Source organism: Zosterops lateralis, assembly GCF_965231275.1.
Source record: "Zosterops lateralis genome assembly, chromosome: 10".
Lineage (NCBI taxonomy): Eukaryota > Metazoa > Chordata > Aves > Passeriformes > Zosteropidae > Zosterops > Zosterops lateralis.
This window is the reverse complement of record NC_139770.1, coordinates 10703359-10728561: the sequence shown is the minus strand read 5'-3', so window position 1 is coordinate 10728561 and position 25203 is coordinate 10703359. Positions and strand designations below refer to the sequence as shown.

Sequence of the window (25203 nt, the reverse complement as noted above, 5' to 3'; positions counted from 1 at the left end):
TGGAAATGAATCCCACCTTGGTGACAATCTGTGCAGCACTGTGCAGGAGATTTCTGAGAGAAAAGGGCTTTTTAAAAAGGTCCAAGGATAGAAAGGGTAGAAAACCAGAGGCTATAAGCAGGGCACAGATATTTAGCATGTATTTGTGGAAAGCTTACTGGGATACACTGGACTCCCCACCACAGGAAGCATTTCTGTCAGGGAGAGTGTTTGGTTCGCACCAGGTTCTCTCTGGCTGGAGAGGTGGAGGTCAGGCTGTGTGCCAACCAGTGACATTTTTTAAGCAGATGGAAACAATCCTGATTATTTACCACAATGATATCCTAGAAACAAGTTTCTAGAAGAGATAGGCTTTGCTAACCACACTTCTTTCTACTCTCCCCATAACAGTTTGAATAATGTTCCTCCATTCAGCTGCAGAGCACAGTGTCTGGCTCTGCTGTCAATTTATCACAATCCAAATTTGAGAACATTTGTGGACACCTTCCCATACAACCCAACTCTGCAGATTACTGCATAGGTTAGGAATGGAGTGCTCTCCACTGCAAAGACACACATTTTTAGGAACAGTGCAAAATTCATCAAGAGATGGTCAGTATGACAGAGGGGACCCTCTGCTGGGACAGTTTTGCATCCTTACTTCACCCAACACTGAAACAGACTCTTGAATTAGGTATGCTCAGGAGCTACACAATGAAATTTTGAACCTAAAAGAGAAAAAGATGAAGGATATGAAGCATAATTGCAGGTGGAGGCTGGGAGAAAGTAAATACCATTCAACTTGAAAAAATAATTTCACACGCTAGCAAACAAAAATGAAATTTATAAGAAGTTTATTGGATTGGTAAAATGTAATAAAAAAGCATTTGTGATACTTCTTTTGCAAAGAAAAAAGGCATCTGGCGATTTTGCATATTTATTTTCCCTTACAAAACATTTGAAAAGCATAACTGATAAAAAGGATAACAACTGAAAGAGCAGAGCAAAGAGGAAAATACATCTCAATATAATTGGATAATGCATAATAAAAATACAGAAAACACATGCTTAAAACAGCTTTCATTCTTACTGTAAAAAGTTATTTTATGTGTTGAATAAAAATATATATGCCAGTTGCTCTGAAAATTGCAGTTTAGAAGAGGTAACTAGCTGAGAACAAAATATATATCTATATATATTTATAAATATAGAAAATGTGTATATGCTGCATCTGTCCTCAGAACAAATTGGAATAAATGATTTTCAATTCATGCACACAAGTTACCAGAGAAAAAACTTCATTTATTGCCTAGCAGATCGATCCTGTAAGGTGCTGATTGCATTTCCTGAGTGCCCTCAAAGCCCTGTGGAAGTAGTCAGTGAGGGAGACAAGTGGCCTGATGGGTTCAGTGACAAGGGAGGCTATTCAGCAGCTCACAGGAGGTGCACTCAGCAATTCACAGGAATCAGGAAAATTCCAATGGCAGCAGGATTAGGCTCCCCACAGACTTGGGTAGTGCTTTTGCTCAGCAAGGAGTGAAACTCTGGTACCCCCAAGCTCTGACAGACAGGAGACCAGTACTAAAAGCTCAAGTAATGTTACTTCATTAGGATCTGAGAGCACAGAGTGTGCAGTAGAAGCATTCCTCATATAGGAAGTGCTTCCTTGTGCCCCCCCTTGCCCAGATCCCTAGGCTAGTGATTCACATTTAAAAGGAAGATGCTTCTCATACCACTGAGAGCCTCTGTCTGCTGACACCAGACAAGGAGGAGAGTGGCCAGTCACACTCCCTCCCAACTGCAAGAAAGGCAACAATGCAAAACCTTCTCCATCTCACGGGCTAAACCAACAACCACCATGAAGCTGAAACACCACCTCAAACCACGGTGAATTCCTGCCCATCCAGTACAGATCCTCCCTGGTGAACCCTGGAGCAGACAGGTCTGCAGCTGGCAGGGATAGGCCAGAGCATAGCAGCTATGTGGGACAAATACATTCCTGGGGGCACTTCCTCCTTGCACTCTGAAGGAGCTGATCATTCTCCCAGCTTTAGGGGGTTCTCCGTGAGGCATGTAGCCAAGAGGAATCCTTCTGGAATGACCTATGTGTGGCTCAGACCTCCTTTTACCCACAGGTAAAGCCAGCGTGAGAGATTGGGCTCTGGAACATGACAAACCTCTGCTGTTTGTTCCGTTCTGGAAAGTGATGTTAATAAAACTGCAGAATTAGTACTCAAGAGTCTCTCATTTCGCTGACTAGAGGGAAGGAACTGGAGGCTGCTCTCCAGTCTCTCTGACTGTCCAAAACACAAGCTGTGGCATGGGAAAGTACAGGACCATTAAGCTGATGTCTCACCAAGGCAGATCCTTTCTAAAAAGACTATGAGAAAGTCCAGGCATTACCTGGCTCTGCCCATACCTCTACCAATACTCAGTTCTCACTCTCCAAAGAGACAGCAGAGGAGGTCACAGAGGTGCAGTTTGGATCATCAAAAGACAAAATCTTTCTCTTTACTGCACTTTCAATACACCTTGCATTTCCTGTCTGATCACAGCAGAGAAAAGTTTGCTAAAACGTTATTTTGAGGATTGAAAACAAGAGCATATCAGCCTTTTTAATACAGTAGCACCAATCAAACTTTAGTTCACCTTCAGATTTTCTCTTCTAGCATTATTAAAAAAATAAGTGATGGAGATTTTATAAGAGACAATATTAAGGGAATAAATTCTTCAGATATTAATGACTCTGGAGTTCTGATCAGGAAGAGATTTTTGAGGAGATATATCCAAATACCTCTGCTACAGAACACTTGCCCACCAGTCAACAGGGCATGTAAAGCAAGACAAGCTGTACTGATGGGAGAAGCCATTGATTTGCTTATCCCTATGGAGACAGATGCTCAGCATTAGCCTCTTGCTTCTCTTCTCCATCACCTTCCTAGTTCCCATCCCTGCCCAGCACTAGGACTGTTTGTCTGCTGCCCACAAAGGAGCACAGCAGGTCTGTGAAAAGGCACACAGTGAAGAAAGTGGAATACACTTTTTGTAAAGGCAGCTCTGTCAATAGCCTACTTGTCACCTTGCTGGTTGTTCTGCTGAGATGCTTGTCAGGAGCTCAGCTACTTAGGCACATAAGAAATACTACTTTTTAGGTGGATAAAGCAAAGAACTAGATCAGACTTGGGGGACAAGGCACAAAATGTCCATTTGCCAAACTGAAATGTGTTTCCAGCCCCACAGAGCTGTCAGTAAAGCACTGGCAGATGCAAAAAAGTGCCCCAGCCCGGATTTTCAATGGGTACCATCTCAACACAGTTGAAACGCAAGCTACAACCTCCGGCTGTGCATTTCAGTGCGAACTGCTCTTATCTCATGCAGCCTTGAATGAAACATTACCACAAAGGCAGCCTAATTGGAACAGGATCTTCTCCTCCCTCCCTGCAAATCCTCATCATTGCACACAATCCCATAGCTAATGGCAGAGAGAAAACAGCTGATTCTGGCAAAATACTCACACTAGGAAGGCAGGATCAAGCCCTAGGCTGGACGTGGACTCACCATGGGGAGCAGCACTGGCTATGGAGGGGATGAGGTTGACCTTGCTCCCTTATCAGGCCTTTCTCACTCCCATGCTGCAGCAGTGTGCAAAGCTGGAGTGGAGCAAATGTTTGCAGAGGAGATGCTGGGCTCTGGCTTAGCTTAGGGAACAGAGGGTGTAATTTTCCTCCTTGTACAACACCAAGGAAGATTATAAAAGCAACAGGAAAGTACACTGAATGGCCATCTCCGTTTCATTTTGAAATCTAAGCATTTTCCCCAGTGAAGGCATTCCTCCCATGTAGAATTCCTAGTTTGAAAACCTCTCTATATTAGACTGGAAAATATTCTGATTGCATTTGCTAATTCCAAATTTTAGGTAAGCTCTACTAGACAGAGCTCCTAACTGTTTTCATTCAGTGTCCAAACCAAAGTGGCTCCACATCCTATGGGAACCAGGGCAAGACTACAACTCAACAAATGAAAAGTAAAAATAATGATACCATGAAAAAAGCGCATGGTCTTGATTATAAAAAATGCTGAATAAGCAAAGCTACTATGGAACAAAATCAGCAGGAGACATAGGAACAGCCATTAAAATAAAAAATCAGAGCAATTCTGCCCTTTATTTTCTTGCCACGTTTATTACTTTCACCTCTCTCTTCTCACAGATGAAGTGGGGCAGGCCAGTTCTTTTTCCTTTTCAACCTGGCTTTGCTCTCTGGGCTGTCACGCTGCTGGCACAGCCCTGCAGAGACAGGACTTCCAGCACTTCAGGAGAATGCTGAACTGGAGCTGCTTTTTAAACATCAAACTATTCCTGTTCACTGTACACTCTGCTTCCAAAAATAAAACAAGCATCCGAGTCTTTAAACAAGTAGACGAACCCTTTAAAGTCTCATAACAATGTATTAAACCTGGGGTAGAAGGGATGGGAATAGGAATACGTTTTCCTACTAATTGGAAATAATGAAACTGATGTTTGTGGATATGAAATGCTGGGTAATAACAAATCAGAGGTCTGTTGCTGAGCCCGTTCTGCCAGCCAGCCTTTGTGAGAAAAAGACAGCAAGAAAGGTTTTTTTCTTTGCATTGATGAACTTAAAATGAAAGCAGGGCCAATACATGGGAAGAAAAAGGGCAGACAGGTACAGGGCATGGAAATTATTTGCCTGGAGCAACCACAGAGGTAGGCAGAAAAATGGCAAAAATAATGTCTCCTTATTTCCTTAGCCCCAGTTCCTAAAACTAGTTTGGGAATGAACTGGGGGAAGGGGAGGAAGGAGCAGCAATTTGAACACAGCAGATGCTCCAGTTAAACCATATCTTCCCAAAGAGGAACCGAGGGTGGGGGCAGGGGAGATGGCTATTATTAATGTCCTTCCGTATATAGCAAAGCAGACATCCTGCATAATGGCAACACAATACATCAATAATAGCCCAAGAATAGCTTCCTACCGGTTTTTTCCCCCTGACAGTTGGAAACATAAAGAGAAAAATCAAGCTGCTGAGATAAATAGCTGAGTCTCCACCCCCACCTCAAATTGCCTTGGCATATTTTAAGAGATAAATGGTTCTATGAGAAATTTAAATAGCTTTCTCTTTTCTTTTTTGGCAGCTGCAGGAACTGGGTCAGGTGTAGAAATTATTAATTTAGAAGCCTGAAAAACCCATGTTTGAAACTAAGTTGTTTTTTTTTTTTTTCTTTAAAGAATCAACTTTCTTAGAAGCAGAGTTACAAAGAAATAAAAAATAATTGAGGGATATTTTTTAAACAGAAGTCAGGTTAAAATAATGAAATAGCAGTGCAAGCTGTAGAAAAGGGACAATTTGTGTAACAGTTTAATGGACATTAAAAGTATTCATAGTAGATTGCTAATTTTTTTATTTTTCAGAGTATAGTATTTGCCTAATGGCTTTCATTCCTCTTGATCAAACATAGTACTGGGAGTCTGCCTTGAGAAAAAAGACTGGGGGGCACCATTCTGTAGCTTTACCCAAAGTTTAGTGCATGTTTTCAGAGACAAGAGATTACTGCCAAAGTGACCAGCACCAAACACTCCCACAAGGAGCCCATTATTCTCTTGCAGGTGTCAGAACTGACACCCCAAGGAGCTCATCTGCTTGAGGCTGTGCTCGCTGGTGCTGAGAGCTGGTGAACCTGGGAGTGAACCACGTGTAAATCACTGCCTTACCCCTCCCACTCCAGTTACTCTTGCTTTCCACATTGATACCAGGATTTGTAACACAGCTTCTCTGCAGGATGCCAAAAGCCCTCTCCCCCCTCGTGCCATACGGGGAAGGATCTCTTTGCAACCATAAAACCTTGAATCTTACAGAGAAAAAAGGTCAAATCCTGTAGGAACAGCTCCAAGCAAAGAAATGTTGATGAACTATCTCACAGGAGAGTACACTAGTTAAGACCTGTAAAAGGTTCAAATTTCCAGTCCTATAAAGAACTCTGAGGTCTTGAAAGATACCCAGTTGGCAGGCAGCCCACTTCCTCTGCTGCATCCTCCTGTTCCTGGTTCTCTGTTCTGTGTCCCAAATCAGGAGGACACCTGAGAGGGAGGAGGACACCCTCATTTATACTCCCTGCACCTCGCAGGGCTCAGGGCTCGTGCTCTCCTTCCCTTAGTGACCAATCAAAAATTTAAAAAGGTGACAAAGAGCCAGATATAAGTAGGACTGCAGTGCCTAGAAAGTCAGAGCACAGATAGGATCAGAAAACAGACTGTAATTACAGGCCCTGCTACTTATTACATAGGCCAGTTGGGCTACATGAGCCTTTGGTGGAAACTTCCTGTGCAATTAATAAAGGAGAAACAGAATACTTTTGCAATCACTTTTCCAGCTTTCACTGTGGGGGTCCAATCCTGCCATCCTGGATTAGCTCTAATCATAGACAATCTTTCTCTGCATAAAATGAAGGCATCTGTTCTGTAAGACTAATAAAAAAAAAAAAAAGAAAAAAGGACAAAACCCTCATTGCAAACCTACACCATGCAATCAAGAAGGAAAGGAAACTGATCCTGATCCCCCCCAGATTGTAATGTGACAATGTTTTCAAGGCATCTGGCAAAAAGGAAGAAGAAAGAAGAATGCTATGAAATATTTAAAATCCTACTTCTGTCAAGAATACATGAGAGAAGAAAGGTGAGTTTGAAAGGGCTGCATTATTTGTAAGGTAAAACCTGAAAGCACCACCTTTTGCATAGAGGCATGAGGTGCCCTTGGCCGGAGCCAGAGTGGTCCTGAGAACAAATACCAGGCACTGATTCAACAGGGACTGGTGTGACAAAGTCAAGGCTGGGTGTCAGAGGACCAAAGGGCTGTCCTGCAACACCCTGGGATGTACCATGGGACATGGAGGGTAAGGACACGTATTGATAATACAGCAAAATAGCTGTGCCTCTGCAGCCAGAAACTGATCTTCCTCATCTAAAGCTTGAATCAGATTTTCAAGAGCATGAGAAATGGAGCATCCCCAAGGGAGGATTTCTCCTAAAGGCACTTTTTTTACTGCTGAGATTCTCACCAAAGAGACTTCCAAGGAAGGGGTGACTGCCCTGCGAGATCTGAGAAGCATTAAATGACACTTTGCTTTGCTCCTGCAGCCAGGATATTGCCCTTTCCAATCTCAAAACCCCACTGGTATGGAGCACCTTTGCAGGAAGATCTCAGCTGGGCCTGACCACTGGATGGATCCAATCCCAACATGAGAAGCAGGCACAGAAAAAAGCTGGATGTGTCCAGCTGTGACAAGGAGGAAGCCCCCAAACAGATATTCAGGAGTTCCAATGCTTAGCTGAGCCTTTTTCTTGGTCACATTCACCTGCCTGCTGTACAGTCCCAGTAGAAACCTTAGGAGACTTCAGGACTGGTACTGGGCATACAAATGGGACCAAAATGATCCTGAAATGCTGAAACAAAAGACACTTTGGAACAAAACTGGCAGAGCCACAATCCCCACAATGCTTGTGTAAGATAGAAAGAAAGAATCCCTAGAACGTATTTATCAAAAGCCATTTTATGCAGATTTTTCCTTCTGAATATTTAAAACATGGTGAATATTAAACTTCAGAGATTCTTAATACGTTCTAAAGCCCCACGGACCTTTGAAATGCTAGCTCATCAATATGCAACATCTAATCTTGTCAGGAGAAAAAAAAAAGAAGGGGAAAAAGAAAAGCTATTCATCCTCTGCACACAGAGGTTACAGTGAGAATCCCAAAGAAAATAAAAAAACAACCAACTTCCAGCATCTTATGCAATAGGTTAAATTTACTCTGGTTGGGAAAGTTTCACTTTCTGCAAGAGAGAAAGTGCCTGTACGTGCATAGCTACTGGAAGCTTCTTCTGAAGTGTGAGGCTGAAACTGTGTAGCTGGATTACAGTAAGTAGTTTATTAAAAAAAACAAGGCTTGTGGCTTTTCATCCTGTTCCAGGCCAATGTAGTCTCAGGATCCCCTCTCCAAGGGCCAGCAGACAGTGCGCCACCTAAAAATCCATTCTAGTCCAAAATGCTGTGGTTGAAATGGTTTTGCTTGTTTATAAAGTTTAGTGTTTCGTATCGCTTGCATCTGACCTTCAGCAGAAAGAAAAGCTCAGTTAAATTGTGCAAATATGTACCAAATGGGAGCAAGGGAAGGCAGCCAAAAATGCTGCATGAGCTTTTGCAGGGCTGCAGCCTTTTAGGAGCACCAGTTAGATGAACTGGATGAGAGGCCAAATTGATTTAGGCTCCAGGCAGGAGCTTAAAACACCATGACATCCAAATTCACAAAGAAAATGTTCTCTTACTGCAACCCCAAATTTCCTGCACATGAAAACACTGTTTTCTTTCATCTTTAGGAGATGCTCGTTCTGTAATCTGACATTTAAAAATGAACAAACAAACAGGAGTCAGCTGACAAAGGATTCTTGCTGGTGAATGGAAGTAGGTCACTCTGAGTATTTAGCCTTTACAGTCTGGCTTAATATTAGTGTTGTACACAGAGCAGTAACAAAACTGCACTGGAGACAGGGAAAGACTCTAATTTTGTCTTTTCTGTGAAAATTAGCATTAACGTTCTGCATTAATGTGCAATGCCTCCCCAGCACTCGATATCTGGTTAATTAAAAGAAAAACCACAACCACAAAGCAAACCACACACTAAATTAAACAACAACAAAAAACCCTTACTGGTCAGCCTGCATTTAAAGACATCTCAGTATGAGTAATTGGGGAGAGAGGAATTTTCCTGAAGGAACATAAAAGAAAATGAAAGCTCTACATACAAGACCAAATAAAATCTTCTGTCTCTCACGAATGCAAATTCTGGCTGCCCTTTTACACAAACATATTAAAGGAATATAACTGGAGGAAAAAAATAAAAGAGGAAAAGCTAATAAAATAATTTTTGAGGAAAAAATATTTAAAAAACAAACTATCCTTCAAACATATTTCTTCATGGTAAATCCCTGCAATCATGTGGTTCTAAATTACATGGTTAAATATGACTGAAAAAGTAAGGCACAATTTCATAATCATTTTAAAAGCAATAATTATAACAATTTTCTTTGATATCCATATGGCAGGCCACTGATACTAAGGACGCACAAAACTACTTGATTAAAGATCTGAACAAGTTTTTCCAACTACTAGCTAAGACTCACAATACCTCGGTGAAGTAAGAAAGAAACCATCTTTACTGCAAAGATGAGTGCACATTGAGGACATGGAAAAAGTGGGTAAGAAAGAGGCTTGTGGACAAGGGGAGGCAGAGGCAGGAAAGCAGAGACACTCCAAGGGTGATATTCCTGGGGAGGGATTCTAACCCCTGGAAATGGAAAGGTAATGCCACCACTGGGGCTTCTGTTTCCTTCCTCATTTTCTAAAATATCTAGGTAGGATGAGAATACTGGACAAAAAGCAAAATTTAAAAAAAGAAAAAAAAAGTTTTAACTGGATGTTCTTGCTACCTGTGATAAACCCTGTGCTTCCACACGTTACATGAAGCCAAAGAGACCAGGGGCATGTAGTCAGGAATAAAGCCCAGAGGAGTATAAGCAGCAACAGTCAATATTGCAGCTTGTATTTCTACTCACTTATAGCCCCACAAACACCTGACGTGTGTGTGTATGCCAGACTGCTCTGCAAGGGTGGAACTTAGTTTTTTTCAGGCCACAGAAGAAAATTTCCAGGCTGAAGTGAGAGCTGTTCCTCAATGTCCACCAGGAAACCTACTGAGGTTATGATTTTTCTCTTAGATTTTTAGATGCTGGATGAATATTGTAATTTCACAGGTGTAAAGTCTGCTCTCTCTCAGGCTCCAAATGCCAGTTGGGCAACCAACTGCTGCAAATTCAAAGTTGAAATGCTGAGGAAGACAGGTAATATTTCTAGAAATGTCTAAGGAAAAATGCCATTCCCAAGCCCAGAAGGGAGATGAAGTTCTACCAGTATCTCTTGATTTTCATGGCAGTTTCCATAATGTGCTTATATTCGTCAGTAATTTCAGGGGGAAAAGCCAAACAGAAAAAGACCCCAAGATAAAAACAAAGAAGAAAATTGCAGTTGCCACAGAAAAAGACACTGGCAGTCCCTATAGCCAGCCATCCATGGCTTTAAGATGGTTAAGAAAAATGAATCCAACAGAAGTAACACTGTTATAAGAGTCACATTACTTGGATTGTTCCAACAAAGGAAACAGTGACTTCAAAATTAGTAAAACTAGTTAAAAATAGGGAAAAAAATATCTTGTAAAAAGTTTCAAAGGTTCTTTTATTTCTCCAGGTCCATTATTGAACCATTTCCCAAGAACATTTGCTTGGTTTTAAGTAGAATTTTTATCCAAAGAAGTTTTCAGAATTGTAACAGAAACTTTAATTTACCAGCGGAAGAAACCCAAGAACTACAAAAAACTGAAAGACGACATGGATCTTTGAGAAATAAAAGTATTTCTTAACAATTCTGAAATTTATTTAGATAAAAATTCAGTATAATTTTAATCATAACAGAAAAAACAGCCCTCAAAAAATGTTGTGGGTAACATTGCAGAAAGAGAGAATTTCTCATTAAAAAGAAGGCCCTTCTGGTATCACCCAATTTAGTGTAAAAATTGAAACCAGCCCTAACTGGAAATAGTGTTCTCACAGCTCTCTCGGTCTAGGTTGTGGAGCAGTTCCTGCCCTCCTTCCACAACAAACCCTCAGTTACCATTGCTGGTGTTTTCTTGTGGGAATTTCAGCACCGTGGGATGGTTCAGCACCCCCTCTCCAACAGCCCCAGCTTGCAGTACTGAACCTGTGCGAGGTTTGTCCATCCAGGCTGCTGAACAACCAGCAAATCAGTCCTGTGACCCAACTGCAGACACCAGACACCAACAGACACCAGTCAGCAACTCAAACCCTTTCTGAGCCACTCAGAGCAAGCACCAGGTGTCTAACACTTATCCTCAACATAGGATTTCTCTCAAGAACCTTCTCTTGGGTCCTGTTATCCCTTGCCTTCCAGACTTTCTCAAAATCAAACGGAACCATCATTTATCAAACCTAAGCCAGGCTTGAGCTAACCCCAGCCAGGCAGCAGCTGTAACAGGTCCAAAGAGATTTCAGACAGACTTATCATGTATTCTCTTTAACAACCACCATTTCTTTAAAGACATCTTTTTCTCGTTCTTCTCAGGAACATTTTGCTGATAGGCAGAAAGTCAACGTAAGGCCTGTGTTTTGTGAAAGCCTTGCTCCTGCTATTAGGATGAACACTATTATGTAGAGTGACAAACACTTTGGTACTCCCACACCTCTATGATTAAGTCATTATACAAGTGTTTTGCAGCCGTGATAAAAATCTAAGAATTAGAATATTAACACTGCTCCCAAACCCAAAATTAAAGGTCTTTTATCTGATAAGCTAAAAAATTGGTGTGGCTTTCTGTTTTTAAAAACAATGTTCAATGAATAAAATAAGTGACAATAAAACCATCACATTCACAAAATACTAGTGTTAGCCTTGGGGATATGCTTAAGGATTGGGCTGTAACCAAGGCAACCCAATCTCCTGGAGAAAGTTTAAGTAGACAGTTTTAAAGCCATTGCTCAAAGATACAGTAAATCTGGCTGTAGGGCTACTTGTGACATATGGAAGGTGCCACAGCCACCCAACACAAAGCACTCAACTTGTAACAACTCAGCCTCCTGTCATCCAAGTGTTACATTTGATCAGCTGTGGTGTTCTCCTGCAGTTGGCATAAGGGTGACACAGGAGCCATTTCCCGTGTTCTGAGTAATTTGATAGAAATTTGACTGCCCACATCCTACCAAGATCAAACCTGTATGATTAGGGGATAAAGAACCAGTCTGGTATTAATGGCTTATGTCACACCATGCAATGGCTTTAAGTCTGTGCTTAAACAAACCCCAGGGACTTAAATATTTTACTAAATTAGAACCTGATCCTAGGCCTTGCCTGGCCACACAAATCATGGGATCAGGCCCTACTTGCCAACAAATGCAAGGCAAAGACAAAGCAGCATAAGCAAAAACTGCAGACTTGAACAGAAATGTTTGTGATCTTCCAATTCTTTCTGAAAGGAACAGTTTGGACATTACCACAGCCACAGATGATGTGAAATTTTGTCATGGCTAAGAAGATCCAACTTTAAAAAAGCAAGGTCTCTTTGGCAAAAAAGACTCCTTCTTTGGAACAGATAAACGTGATATATTATAAATATGTGATAAATATTGTGATGAAGCCATATCCCAGTGGTTCGTAATTGCAGTGCAATTGAGATAAATCCCACCAGCATTTCCTAATTAAATCCTGAAGCATCAGTGGGGAGATTTCCATATACATGTGGCTGATGAGAGCCTCTGTGATGTATATACAATATCTTTCGAATATATTTATAGCAATTTTGAAAAACAAAACCACACAGAATAAAGAAGAGGGTTTTGGACACTCACTCCTTCCAACAGGCAGATGGTTTTGGTGTCTAGGGGTGAAAAAAACCCCATCATAGTACCTTTGCACAGATGTGTCAGGTCTGGAAACCAGCCACAGCACCTCAAACATCAACACTGTTCAATCTTTGTCAATCATATTTCATCCATGAAGTATTTAATGCTTGAAAAGTTTGGCTCTCACCTCCCTGCATGCCAGCCCAACTCACCACAGCACTCTCATAACAGAGAGGATTCAGAGCTGGATCTCCTGGCTGGCTGCATGCATTGAAATGGGCTGCAATCCCAAGCCTACATACCAGCAAACTTTTCTGGAAAGAGAAAATAGAGCTCCAGAAATCAGTAGTTTGGGCTAATCTGTGACTAGTTTAATCCCCATAATGTCTCTGGGAAACTGCAAAGAAGATGTCTCATGCAGAGGGCAGAATACAAGGAGCCATATGACTTGCTCCAGTCCAGCTATGGCAGGGCTGTAAAAAGCCCAAAGGCTCTGAACTTGTCTAGGCAACTCTTAGTGTAGGCAACATGCTGCTGGTAGGCACAGCAGCTTGTTCCTATCAATTACCCCAGTGTTATTCAGGAGAGTCTCATCAGCCACTTATTTAACACTCACAAGTGTAAGAAGACCAGAGCCACGTTTTCTGCCTGATGAATGGCTCATTCTTCACCCAAATGCATCACATTATCACCTGTATCCCAGCACTGACCTCCCCTGTTTTTGTAGGGTTAGTTCAAACTAGATTTGCTCAGTATTTGCAAGGTTTTTTTGGACTGGTGGTGGTGCATACTGCATGTCAAGAAGCGAGCTCAGAAGGACCTTACATGCCACGGTTCAGGGAGCAGGATCCCAGGTGGAACCTGGTGGGAGCCAGGGTGCCAAAAAATCTGTTTATGTCTGAGGCATTAACATTCTTGCAGGCCAGGGTAGAAATCCAGTATAAAAAGTCAAACTGCTTCAGCACAGCCCCTGTGGTGGTGAAGAAAGTCTTCTGCTCAATGATGCCACCCTTCTACAAAGAAGGATTCATTTCAAGCTGTGAATTTTGGGAAACTTCCCTGACACTGGTGAAGTTTGCCAACATATAAACCAAGTAAGGAATGGAGGTTTCAGACTGGTATTTCTGCATTTGAATTTGCCACAGACAGCTGAAGCTACTGAATATCACAGTGCTCTTCCAGAAAGGTTAGTGCTAAACTGAAAGGAAATGCACCATTTGCAGGAGCTGCAGTATCGCATCACAATTTTTCCTTTGTTTCCTATCAGTTCAGCTCATCTAACTTTTCTTCTCAGCATTAGTGGATACAATTATTGTCTATAACAGAAGTCTGATACAAAGAAGAAAGCACCACATTCTTATTGTTTTTCAGTGGGATGCATGAAAAAAATCTTATAACTTTCTCTTGAAAAGTGCCAGTTTGTCACTTATATGGTCAATCAGCCTGCAACTGTTTCAGTTCTGCTTCTTAATTTAAGTGCAAAGAAAGGTATTTTCCTTGATTACATCTGCAAATAAGATATTAATGTCAATTCAGTGATATGAAAATTACTCCCTCACTATGTAATTTGCACCTTAGTTATTATGGGTTTCATGAACAAGACTATTATAGCTGCTCAGAATGCCATGGATTTCTAATTTTTTGATTTGTTTTTAATTAACCATACCAAAAAACCAAAAAGAAAAACCCAAACCCATGATCATGTGAAAAAAGGATTATCTGTTTCCAGGTTTTATTTACTTTGGCCTATATATTAATTCTGGACTAAAGATGAAAATCCTGTTGCTGGCCCAGCACTCTACTGCCATGAATTTCACCAGAGGCAAGTTATAAGTGGCTGGGATGAAAATGGAAGAGGAAAAAAATTGCCTGCTTTCTGGAAGGGCATAGTGGAGGGCTTAATACCTTCTTTAGCTTTCTTAGGATGAAAACTGAACATGTATTTAGCAGAATCTTTTTTGCTGTTGCTGAAACAAGATCTGATATTTTTAATTGAAAAACACAGATCACACGTGTTAACATCAGAGAAATGTGTATCATCCCAAAGCCTGATTCAATCCCTGTTACTGTTGAAGGAAAATCCTCCCATTGCAATAACAGGAGATGGAACAAGACTTTATTCCTTGAATATCTACCCAAAGACCAACACTGCCAGTGGCCCCACTAGAATGGGCTCTATGAGAGAGTGGCATAAGATTCTTTTGAGCATCGCTTTGCACTGCAGTTCTCTATGTAGTAATTTTTTTTCTTTTTTTTAACCACTGGGATTTCAGAAATGTGTTTCCAGCCCCACATCCCTTTAAGATATTCTCAATGGACATGACTAGCTTATGCCTCTGGTAAATCAAAAGCATGTGGTGTGTGTGTAGTGTGTGTGTGTAGTGTACAGTGTGTGCAAGCTCACATCTTTCTGTGATTGCTCATACATTGTGAATTGGAAGCATCACTACTGAATAAATTTATGCAATAGCTAAGTAGACTTTCATGAGTAAAAGAAAAACCCTATTGAACTGGAAGGGAGTGGAGACAAGAAAGGGCCTAAGAAATAACCAATCTGTGTCCCAAGGATACAAGATCACACCTACACTCAGGTGCAGTACAGTTGCACTCTGTGTTAATGCTGGGTCTGCTCTCACACCTTCTAGGACAGTGAAGCTACTTCTGCTGGTGACACAGATCCTATTAAAGTCACCAGCAGACACTGAAGTCCCATGACTTCAATGAGAGCTGGTCAGGTTCTCAAAATAATTTGGGAGAAATAACTACCTCAGCCATCTTTCACCCTCTACCTTCATGTGCTTCTTAAGAAACAGGAATCAAACACAGAAGCATAGTAAGGACCATGTTCAGACCTCCTTCTACAGGCAGATAACTTAGGTGCTGTGACCCTTAACTGCATCAGCTGCAGATACAGCAGCTGCTCTGACTCACTCACTGCCCTCCTGAATAGTTGTGCCTAAATTAGGTGCCTGTCATGGGCAGTCTGAACATGGCCTCTCGAACTGCCCTCTTGTTCCAAGGCCTTCCAGTTTTACTTTTTTTTCCTTCTTTTTTTTTTTTTTTTCCTTTTTTTTTTTTTTTTTTTTTTTTCCTTTTTTTTTTTTTTTTCAATAACAGAGATTCAGACCCTAGGCTGGAAAGAAATCATGCAAAGCTTGTGCAATATCTCCCAATGGGCATCCTGGGGTGGGTCACAGTTGATTCTCAGAGATCAGTGCTGGCCTTGGCAGTCAGAGCCTGGATCCGAGCCGAGTTGCAGGTCTTGCAAAGGATGTGCCCATCCAGAGGGTAACAGCCCTGATTGTCCCCTTCAGACAGGAGGCCACCACAGTCCTAGGAAATAAGTGAACAGGAAGAGCAAAGTAAATAAGAAAGAGCAAGACTAAGTAAAGAATCTATTAGTCAAAGAAACTATCTCCTCACTCTCCACCTTGTAACAGGATCCAGCCCGAGTCAGCACAAAGCATGAAGCTGAGGTATGTGATGTCTTTTACGATTAAGCCATTTTCTGATAAGAGACAATGCTGCAGAGAAGATGGGTTCCCAAGCTCTCTGCTGAATTTAATCCAATTGAAAATAAAAGGAGATTATTCCCTTCACATTTCTGAGGAAGCAAAAGTCTTTAGCATTGGAGAAACATCAAATGAAGCACATATTTATTAATTCAAAAAAAGGATAAAAAAAGAAGCATCACTGGGAAAAAGTTTAGTACCAGTACCTGACTATAGGTAATCTCCTTTGGAACAGTTAATGCCACGACGTTACAGCCTCCATTCCAGCGGTGGCAGCTAAGCAAAGTCCCTGCCTGTCTCCCCTTACCAGAACTGTCACCTTTGTTTGTATTACAACTCTCCAAAAAGGTTGTGGCAAAGAGAAGGATGTCAGACAGGAGCATGGAAACCCCACTACAAGGTCCCCAAACCTGCTCCAGAGACCTCAGCCGATAAGCTTTAAGGCTGAGTATAGCTGCTAGGAAAGCTGGGGATTGCCCCTCACTGTGTGATCAAGCAATCACTTGGCCCAGGACTGCTGATGGATCCATGTGAAAAGCCTGGGTATCTCAGCAGCCAGCATGGGGACATGCTGTATGATGAATTGGGTTCTACAAAATTTAGTGTAAGAATGCCCCAGCATTTTAAAAAATAATGGGCCTAAGTAATGGGCCAATATATACCCTGAAAGCCAAGGTCAGATTGAGAATTGAATCAGATGCCCCAAGTTTCGGCCTAGACCTTTAAACCTCAGTCCATCCTTCTTTCTGATTAAGGTTATTAAAACCTGCAACTGCAACAAGAAATATATTTGGTCTCATTTTCTTACCCTGCCATCTGGCTGATGTATTATCCAACAAGTAACACTAGCACTCAAGAATTCTTGAAGGTTCCCTAACACAGCTGTTCCCACATGCTAATTGCTTTAAGGTGATTTTTATTCTCTGTCTTCAGATTCTTACCATCAAAATTACATGAAGTGTGTAATGAAACTGAACAGGGAAAGTAGCATAAAAAGCATTGCACAGAACAAGAATGATCATGTTTATGTGTCCATTAAAATTCTTCAACCCAGAGCCATATGCTGAGTTTCCTGTACAATCTTGCTCAAATCCTAACATGCATTAGCTTTCATTTTAAGAACATAAAGATGAGCTACGTTTGTGTCCTGGCTATAATTTATTAAGTTCTCAAGTATTAAGCTCTAATTGCCTGAGTCACATTCTTTTGCTCTTCTAATGAACCTGTTATAAACAAGGGACCTGATTTTCCTCTCATTTGCGCGGATATAAATGAGGAAAAATTCCTTTCTTGCTGAAGTCAATGGAGTAATTTGATTGTAGAGCCAGGGTTACAGTAGGGTACAGCCTGTTGTGTGAGCAACATGAGGTGGTGAGGAAGCTAAGCCAGCCCTCACTTTCTGTTCCTGCCCTGACTGGAATACCAACCTCGCACCGGTAGCACTGGACATGGAAGTCACGATCCAGGGCAACAATGCGCACGGTCTCCTCTTGTCCCGGGGCTGGCATGATGGGCTCCTTGCACACAGAACACCTTGGGGCAAATTTCCTGAGGAAGCAAGAGACAGGCACTGTTATCCTCAAACTTGGAGCAAAAGATTTTAAGTGGACCAGCCAGCCAGAGATGTGTGCATTTGTACCAACACACACACACATACACACGTATGTGCATACACAACACAGGTTGGAGCCCTGCACAGCTTCCTCCTTGGAAAAAGTCAGGCAGGAGCACTTTAGTCTTACAAGGAAATTTCAGGCATGCAGGACACTAAAGAACATTTATTAGGAGAGGACCTATAGAACTTCTGACAGGCAGCAAAGCATTTTGCCTGCCCTAATTAACAAATAAAGTGCTTGTTGAATGACCCTTGATGGCGGCACCTATGCACTGCCACAACCCTCAGCCTCTAAAATAATCCATGCAAATCCCAAGGTTAGAAAGATGACCAGGATCTGCTTAAAGAGCATCTCTTGAAAACAAAAATCAAACTATTAAAATTTGGAGATTGGAACAAATAATTTAAAAGCCTGAAAAGAAATGGTAAAAAAATTGCCTTGCAGTAACACTAATCTGCTGATGTTTATGCCATCCACTTTAAACTTCAAACTTTTAATAAATACCTACTTTATTCCTTTAACACTGCCTATAGCCTCTGTTCTAAGTAGCCTCTCAAGGTCCCATCTAGCCCACTTATGCACACAGAAGCACATTTCTGGCCGTGCTCACTCTCAGACAAGAACCATCAGGGCAATTCTTACTTGCTGCATTTTCTAGCTAAAACCAACTCTGTTATCCAACCACCCTGTTATCCAACAGGGTGTTGTCCAGGCTTAAAAGGGAACAGGTCTGGGTGCAGAGACCCCAATGTTCTTTCTTCTAGTCAGCCTGACTTCCAATTGTATAGTGACAATAACTCACTGCATGAAGAGGCTGACTTGAATCAGGGTCAGTTCAGGGATCAAGAGAAGCACAACCCTTTCTTTTTCCGTTCTATTGCTCACCATATGCCCTTCTGGATAATTCACCCATGTTCTGTAATCCCTCTGGTTTTGCTCCCCTCAGGTCCCAGGAGAAGTGGCCATCTCTGCTCCTAGGCTTGGGAACATTTAGCCTGTGGTCAATCATTATCTGCTGTTTTCATTCAGAACCTACTGGTACCAGTTTCCCAGCCACAAATTCTGCCTGCAGAAAAGGAAACCTAGACCCACAGAATATGCTGCCATGTAATGAGAGCCAGGGTCAGGGGCTGTGGAGTGACAGAGGGCAAAGCTTATGGCAAACATCAGAACACAGGGAGATCAAAGGCCCTTTCTCTTCTGAAACGCCTAGTAAGGATTGACTCTGCCACCCAGCCTGTCACATGAACCACCTCAGAATTAATATCTTAGGAAAGAAAAAAAAAATCTATCTGTACTAGGAATAAAGAAAAATATTAATTTCACTGGCAGCAGATGAAAGATGCCTATGTAGCTGTGATCTAATGAAAGAATGAATTAAACAGTGGCTATAACGAGAGCTCTGAAAAATAACTTAAATGGATCATGATATGACCGGAGCTGTGATGGCAATTAATTATGTGCTGCTTCATGCAGGCCCTTCCTTGTGCCATTTAGCTCAAATGTGGTACTTAAAAAATACTTCAACATTTCTTTGTCCAGGCTACTGTGAGTAATTCATTATGAGACAAATATTATCTCCCAGGATCCTGAGATCATTCCTGCAGATTTCAGGGGATGTGGATCTGTTACTGTGGGGCCTGAGCTCAGGGTAGCTGAGTGACAGTGTGAGCATCAGCTACAGTTTTGTTATCAAGAGGATGTAGATGTAGAACACTCAGCCTCCAGATCAGGAGGACATGTCATCCCTAATCAATTAAAACTGGGCTGGCCAAAGTACTGCAAAATGTGTGGTTGGCCAAAGACATTCTGAGTGTGACACTGGGTCTTGTGCTATTACCATCACCTTCTCCTCAGTCCTTCACTCAACAATTTTTATGTCCTTCCTTGCACTGACAACCTCCCACTTTCCACCCTCAGAGCCCCAAGGTCCATATGCAGTCACTGCCAAAAGGCTTCAATGTGGGGCATCAGCCCTTTCCCCTGAAAGCCTGTGAGCCCTTGGCCTGTGGGGCGTCACGAAGGGGCACTTTCCAAATTGTTGAGTGGGTATAAGAGAAATCCTTCAGGTGCCTGGGTGGTGCATAAAACATCTGTTGGGCCTGTGCTCAGGACCACATTTTACCTTACACACAACTGGTGGCACAGAAAGGCAAAGCAACACAGCAGCTGCCAATTAACCCAGCCTAGCTGAGCTACAGGGAACATCCTCTCGATGGATTCTAACATGCCAGTTAATTGTGGCTGCTTCCCTTTCTGTCAAGTCAGCCAGCTTCTTTGAGCTTTCAGACCTACACACTGATGTCAGGAGGCTCTAATTAAGTCTACCCCCTTAGAAATTAAGAGGTAAATGGTTGAGATGTAAACTCACATTTGTCAGTATTGATTTCATCTTTTAATTGAGGGGTGTAATGTATCTGTCTTTTCCATACAGGGCAAACATTTGTGCTCTGATTATATCTACCTGTCTTCCCTAGATTAGTTGTGATGATGGGGGTGGTAGTGTGTCAGTGACAGAAATTACTTGCAGCTATACCTTTCAACTTACTTTAAATAGCAGTTTCACTATAAATTACCAGGGCTGTATTTTTAGTAGCTTAAAAAAGCTAATTAGCAAGTAGAAACAAAAGGAGCTGTGAGCAGCCTGTGGCCACTGAGATCCCTCTAGGAGGTAAGCAAACACCTGCAGAGTGCAGGAGGACAGGACCTCTCTTAATTGCTCAGTGGAAGAAGCAGGGAGGTGGTGATGTGAAAGTGCAGGTAGAGGCAGTGAAGAGAAACATGCACAGTGAAAAGCAAGGGGAAGGCAGAGCACTTGAAACAGAGGGACACAGAGGTTATCCCTCAATTCAGCTCTAAGCAAAACAGAGATCAAGCAGAATCGTCCCCATAGCAATTAACCTTGCATGCCATGGCATGCCTGCTTAGAGCAAAACTCTCCCTACTATTCAAGAGCCTTGGGAGGAAGTGGCATAGGGTTCAGGACTTCCTGAAAGCTCAGTCTGAAAAAGGGGAATTTTTAGGGGCAAAAAACAAAGACAACAAGCAAAGCAGTGACAGCAGCTTAGGCCTTACTTATGGAAATCCTCAATGCAGTGGATGTTGCCACCAGCATCCACAGTGAAGGGGATCCCATCCAGGCTGCGGTGGCACATCACACAGGTGAAGCAGTGGGGATGGTAGGCCTTCCCAGTGGCTCGGAGGATCCTTTCCATGATGGGCTTTGCACAGACACTGCACTGCTCCAGTGTATTCTGCAGAGAAAACATACACAACAGATGTGAGCACCATCTCAGCAGGACACTTACAAAGGTCACCTGGGTTGGAGGCTGCTGCTGGTCTGGAAGCTTTAGGTACCTTCTTTGCATTTCTTCTAGATAAAAGTGCAGTACAGTCAACAGTTATCAAAGAGTATGATAAGAGCAGAGGGTCTGGGTCAAGCCTTTAGAACGGTGTGAGAACACAAACCAGAGCCTTCTCTCAGCAGCTCTGACAAGTGATCAGAGATGGTTCATCAGGTGGGTTATCTGAGATGCAGCAGTTTCTGTAGCCAGGAGCACAGAAGGAAGGAATTGTGCAGCCAACATTCCTGTACTTTTGCCTCTGGACTGCCCAGTCTGAGCAAGCTTTTGCTGTGGAGTTCATCAGAGACAAGTTCCAGAAGGGCAGTGCTAAACTGAAGTGCAAACTCCTAGGGCTACACAGACACCCTCTAATTATTTTGTCAATGCAGATCCCATAAAAATATCTTTATCTGCCTTTTATGAAAATCTTGATCTTCTTCTTCTTGCACCACAGAGAATACTGTTAAATGGGAGAGAACAAAGCAGTGACTGCAAGGAAAGCATCTGCAAGGACAGGAGTTCAGGATGACTTAAATGCTTCATTTATCTCTGGCCCACGATGCTTGAGACAATGACTGTGAAATGCCAGCTCTAAGGTCATGATCCTTACTGCACAGGTTCTACATACTAGCCTGCTCCTAAAGTGCTGGAGCCAAAAAAATTCCCACTTTTCAAGTGGGGTCCATTGAATGATTCATCTCATTTCAACCCTCACTCACCCTTGCAGTTAATTATAGAAACACCAAGATAATTTTGTTTCAGATGGTTGTCTGTGAGCCATACCAGCCCTTCTGACACCAACTGGGTAACCAACCATTTCAAAGCAAGCACTTTAAAAGACACATGCCATGAATGGAGGATGCAAACCACATAGATACAAACAATAAATCTGTGGCAATGATTTGGGTAATTTCACTGGACTTTAGAAAAGCAAACTTCACCTACTATTCTTGCTTGATGCACCTGAAGTTATCAAATAATGTTATCAACCAGCAGATGCATCTTGGGTGAAGTAGAAAAATCTATCATTACACTATTGATTATTACTCAGATAGAAATGGAGAGGTAGGGAAAAAAAAAAAGGAAAAAATCTAACAGGACAGAAATATAGAAAGCTGCTGAAAGGCAGATCTTGTTGACAAACAAAGGAAGGCTGAAGTTCTGCTCCCTCATGCAACAAAATTCCCAGGGAAAGTAGTGGTTTGACTGACTGCATTGTTATTGCTTCTTTGAGCCAGTATTCTCAGGGGCAAGATCCAGTCCTTACATGTGCAACTGAAATGTATTGTAAGATGAATCACCCAGGAGCTCAGAAGGTTCTACACTCACACATTTGCTCTCAGACATTATCTCTGGGCTGCACGTCACTGGTAAGGTACAAACATAGAAATACATGAGTTCCTATCAGAGGATCAGAAGGATTGTTTTTGGAAAGGTCGACATGAAAAGTCCTGAATTTCAACCCGAATGAGAACTGCCTCACACATTTGTAAGGAGAGCACAGCCAGACTAACATCAAATTCAGGCTGGATTTTGCTTTATACCTTGTAATAATGGGCAGGAAAGAATGACTGCTGGCCTTTCTGTCTGCTTGCTGTCACCATCATCATCATTATAACGGTGGCTGGTATGCCAGAAAAAGCAAGGTCAATAATTTTCTCCATGGAGAAATAACCTGGCAGATTTACCATTTTGCTTTGCATAAGCAGATCACATCATCTCAGTCCGCATCCATGCGGTTCTCTGCCTTTTTCTGCCAAGGAGGGAAGGCAGGATACCTGCGGATACTGATGGAAGATTGTGCCATTCCTAAGGCATTTGCCATGAAACTTTCTGAACACACATGGGTATGGAGCATTTGCCTCACCAAGTCACTGCTTGCCTCATTTCCAACAGTTGCCAACAACAGAGGCCAAAGTATGAGAACAGGGTAAGCAAAACACAGAAATTCCTTGGGATTTGCTTCCAGTCTCCACTGATTGCTGGTTTAGGGACTTCCTGAGTCAGAGCTTGGCTTCCCCATACTTTGCCTCAAGTGGATGCTTCTCCCATAAACTTTTCTGATTGATTTTTGAATTCTGATAAACACTGATCCCCCACAACGTGACCAGGAATTCCATGGCTTATTTCCACGCTGGGGACTGATCTGTTCAGCAGTTCCCCTGGTCTGCTACTGCAGCCCCCCCAGGATTGTGACCAGAGCAGGCACCTGCAGCAGCAATCCAGGCTGCAGAGGGGTCTAGCACCGAACAGCACAGCCTGGAACTGCTCTCAGCACAGATACGATGTAACTCCTGCTCGCACATTTCGGGCACACAGAGTTTAAGCCCACAAGGGATCAGTACAACTGTCCTGTCTGACATCCCATGTTAACACTGGAAAATTTTGCAGTGACCAGGACAGCAGGCAATCACCCTGCTGGATCATACCTTCTGAAAACACACATCTTCTGCTCCCAAATCTCAGCTCAGTCACAGTTTGACATTCTCACAGCTAAATATGACAAGCATTTTAAATTAACCAACCTTCTATATTAAACCTTCTATACAACCTGAAAATCAGACCTGAGAAATTTATTCTTTTCATCCTTCCAAGTCTGTACCAGTAAGGAAAAACAAAGTCATTAGTTTCAGACTCCAGTTCACTCCCTGTCTGGGAGTGTATTTGCTTAAGCCTCTCTCCTTGCTAGAACCCTGGCTGGCTCAGACCCTTCTCTTCAAGGTGTTACCAGATGATGCCAAAGGGAAAGCTTCCTTGATTCACACCCATTTGACATCAGGCTGCTGTAAGGCAGGATTTGGCCTGTGAAGCTACCAGGGTTTTCTTTGATTCTCTAATCAGGTTATCCCACATGCCTAAGTGCTGCCCCAGCAGCTAACAACCTGCACAAAGGTATTTCTGCACATTATGGGAACAGCATCCCTGTAGGATTAGAAGTTTGGCTTCTTGATTTTGCTGTCTTTCACAGTTAGTCTAACTCTCCTAGGACCTCCTGAAGCTTTCAGACCTTCAAAAAGCCAAACAAGACAAAGAAAAATGCCTAACAGGTCTATTTTCCTTCTTTTCTCTCCAGCTGTTGTAGCAAGCCTGCTCTGTAATCAACAGGTCAAGCTGAATGCATCTGATGAGCTACACTGAGAGCTAAGACAAGGCACAAAGAAGAAAGATGAGAAACAGCTAGGAAACATCAGACCTAGGGGTTGTGGTCACATTCATGTCATAAGAATATAGACCACAAATCTAGTGTGGGCTGAGGGTAAAGTTTACCATTCTTTTCCCATATTTTTGGCTAAGAGGCAGGGAGTGCCCTTGTGTCTCCAAATCCAACTAATTTTTTTGAGGTTGGAAAAGCATAGGGAAGGAGTCATCCATTTCTAAATGGAAGGTTGGCACAGTGTTTAAGGCTGAGTCTGGGTCCATGTTTCTTGAGACAGAATATCCCTGGCAAAGAAAAAGAATCTCACATGACGAAAATAATGCACCCTAAATACCAACAAGAAAAATAACCCCAAGCAGTGTATCTACACTAAAACACAAAGAAAGAACTATAATACCAGGACATCATGAATCATCTTGCAAGTTAACATTATGAGACTTAAACATGTATAGCACAATCAATAGCAAAGTGGGAACAAGCTGCTTGGGAACAAGCATCTAGCAAGTGGTGGTTGGAGCTGACCTCCCTAGAGCAATACTTGTCCCTTCAGAAACCACGGAAAGCCATAGGGACTTGCTCTGCAGATTTTAGGTTTTAACATGGGACACAGAGTGAAACCTCCAACTGCTGGGAAAGACTTCTGGGTTGCAACAGCCATGGAAGACAAGCTGGGGAGTGTTTGAATCCTCTCCCAAAAACTTCACATCCCAGATGGCAAGGTGGCAGAGGCTTTGGGGAGCAGAGGTGCAGTGACAGCCCATGGGCTGCAGCTCATCTCGCTGCCCTAACGCTGCAGATTATAACCCCTTCTAGCCAAACCTAGGGGACAGCAGTAACTCACAGTGTTATGCCAGCACAAGGACTCTCCCACAATGACCCAGCAATGAGTGCAGAAGAAAAGCCACACAGATTAGTCATTGCTTCTTCTGCATTGGCAATTCATCCCAAGCTCTAATGAACATAAATAATGTCTCCTGCACTCTGAACAGCAGACCGAGGAGAGCTCACGCACAGGGACATGAGCATGGTATTGCTTATTTTGCTGGGAGAGGGGAGGGAAGTTGCTGGAATAAATTACATTGGCAACTCATGCACAGGGACACAAACTCACTTTC

At 42.4% G+C, this 25203-nt stretch overlaps 1 protein-coding gene across 8 annotated transcripts in view; it reads right to left on the bottom strand.

The window, feature by feature from the left end:
- Positions 1-832: 832 nt before the first annotated feature.
- LPP (LIM domain containing preferred translocation partner in lipoma) overlaps positions 833-25203 on the bottom strand; it is a 334290-nt gene continuing 309919 nt past the window's right edge. For all 8 annotated transcript variants that reach the window (XM_083868545.1, XM_083868547.1, XM_083868550.1 and 5 more), the window contains 3 exons: positions 20663-20841; positions 17399-17519; positions 833-15792 (listed from right to left, as the gene is read on the bottom strand). In XM_083868545.1, the coding sequence (XP_083724671.1) occupies positions 15664-15792; positions 17399-17519; positions 20663-20841 (429 nt within the window). In that variant the 3' untranslated portion in view covers positions 833-15663. The remainder of the gene's footprint in view (positions 15793-17398; positions 17520-20662; positions 20842-25203) is intronic.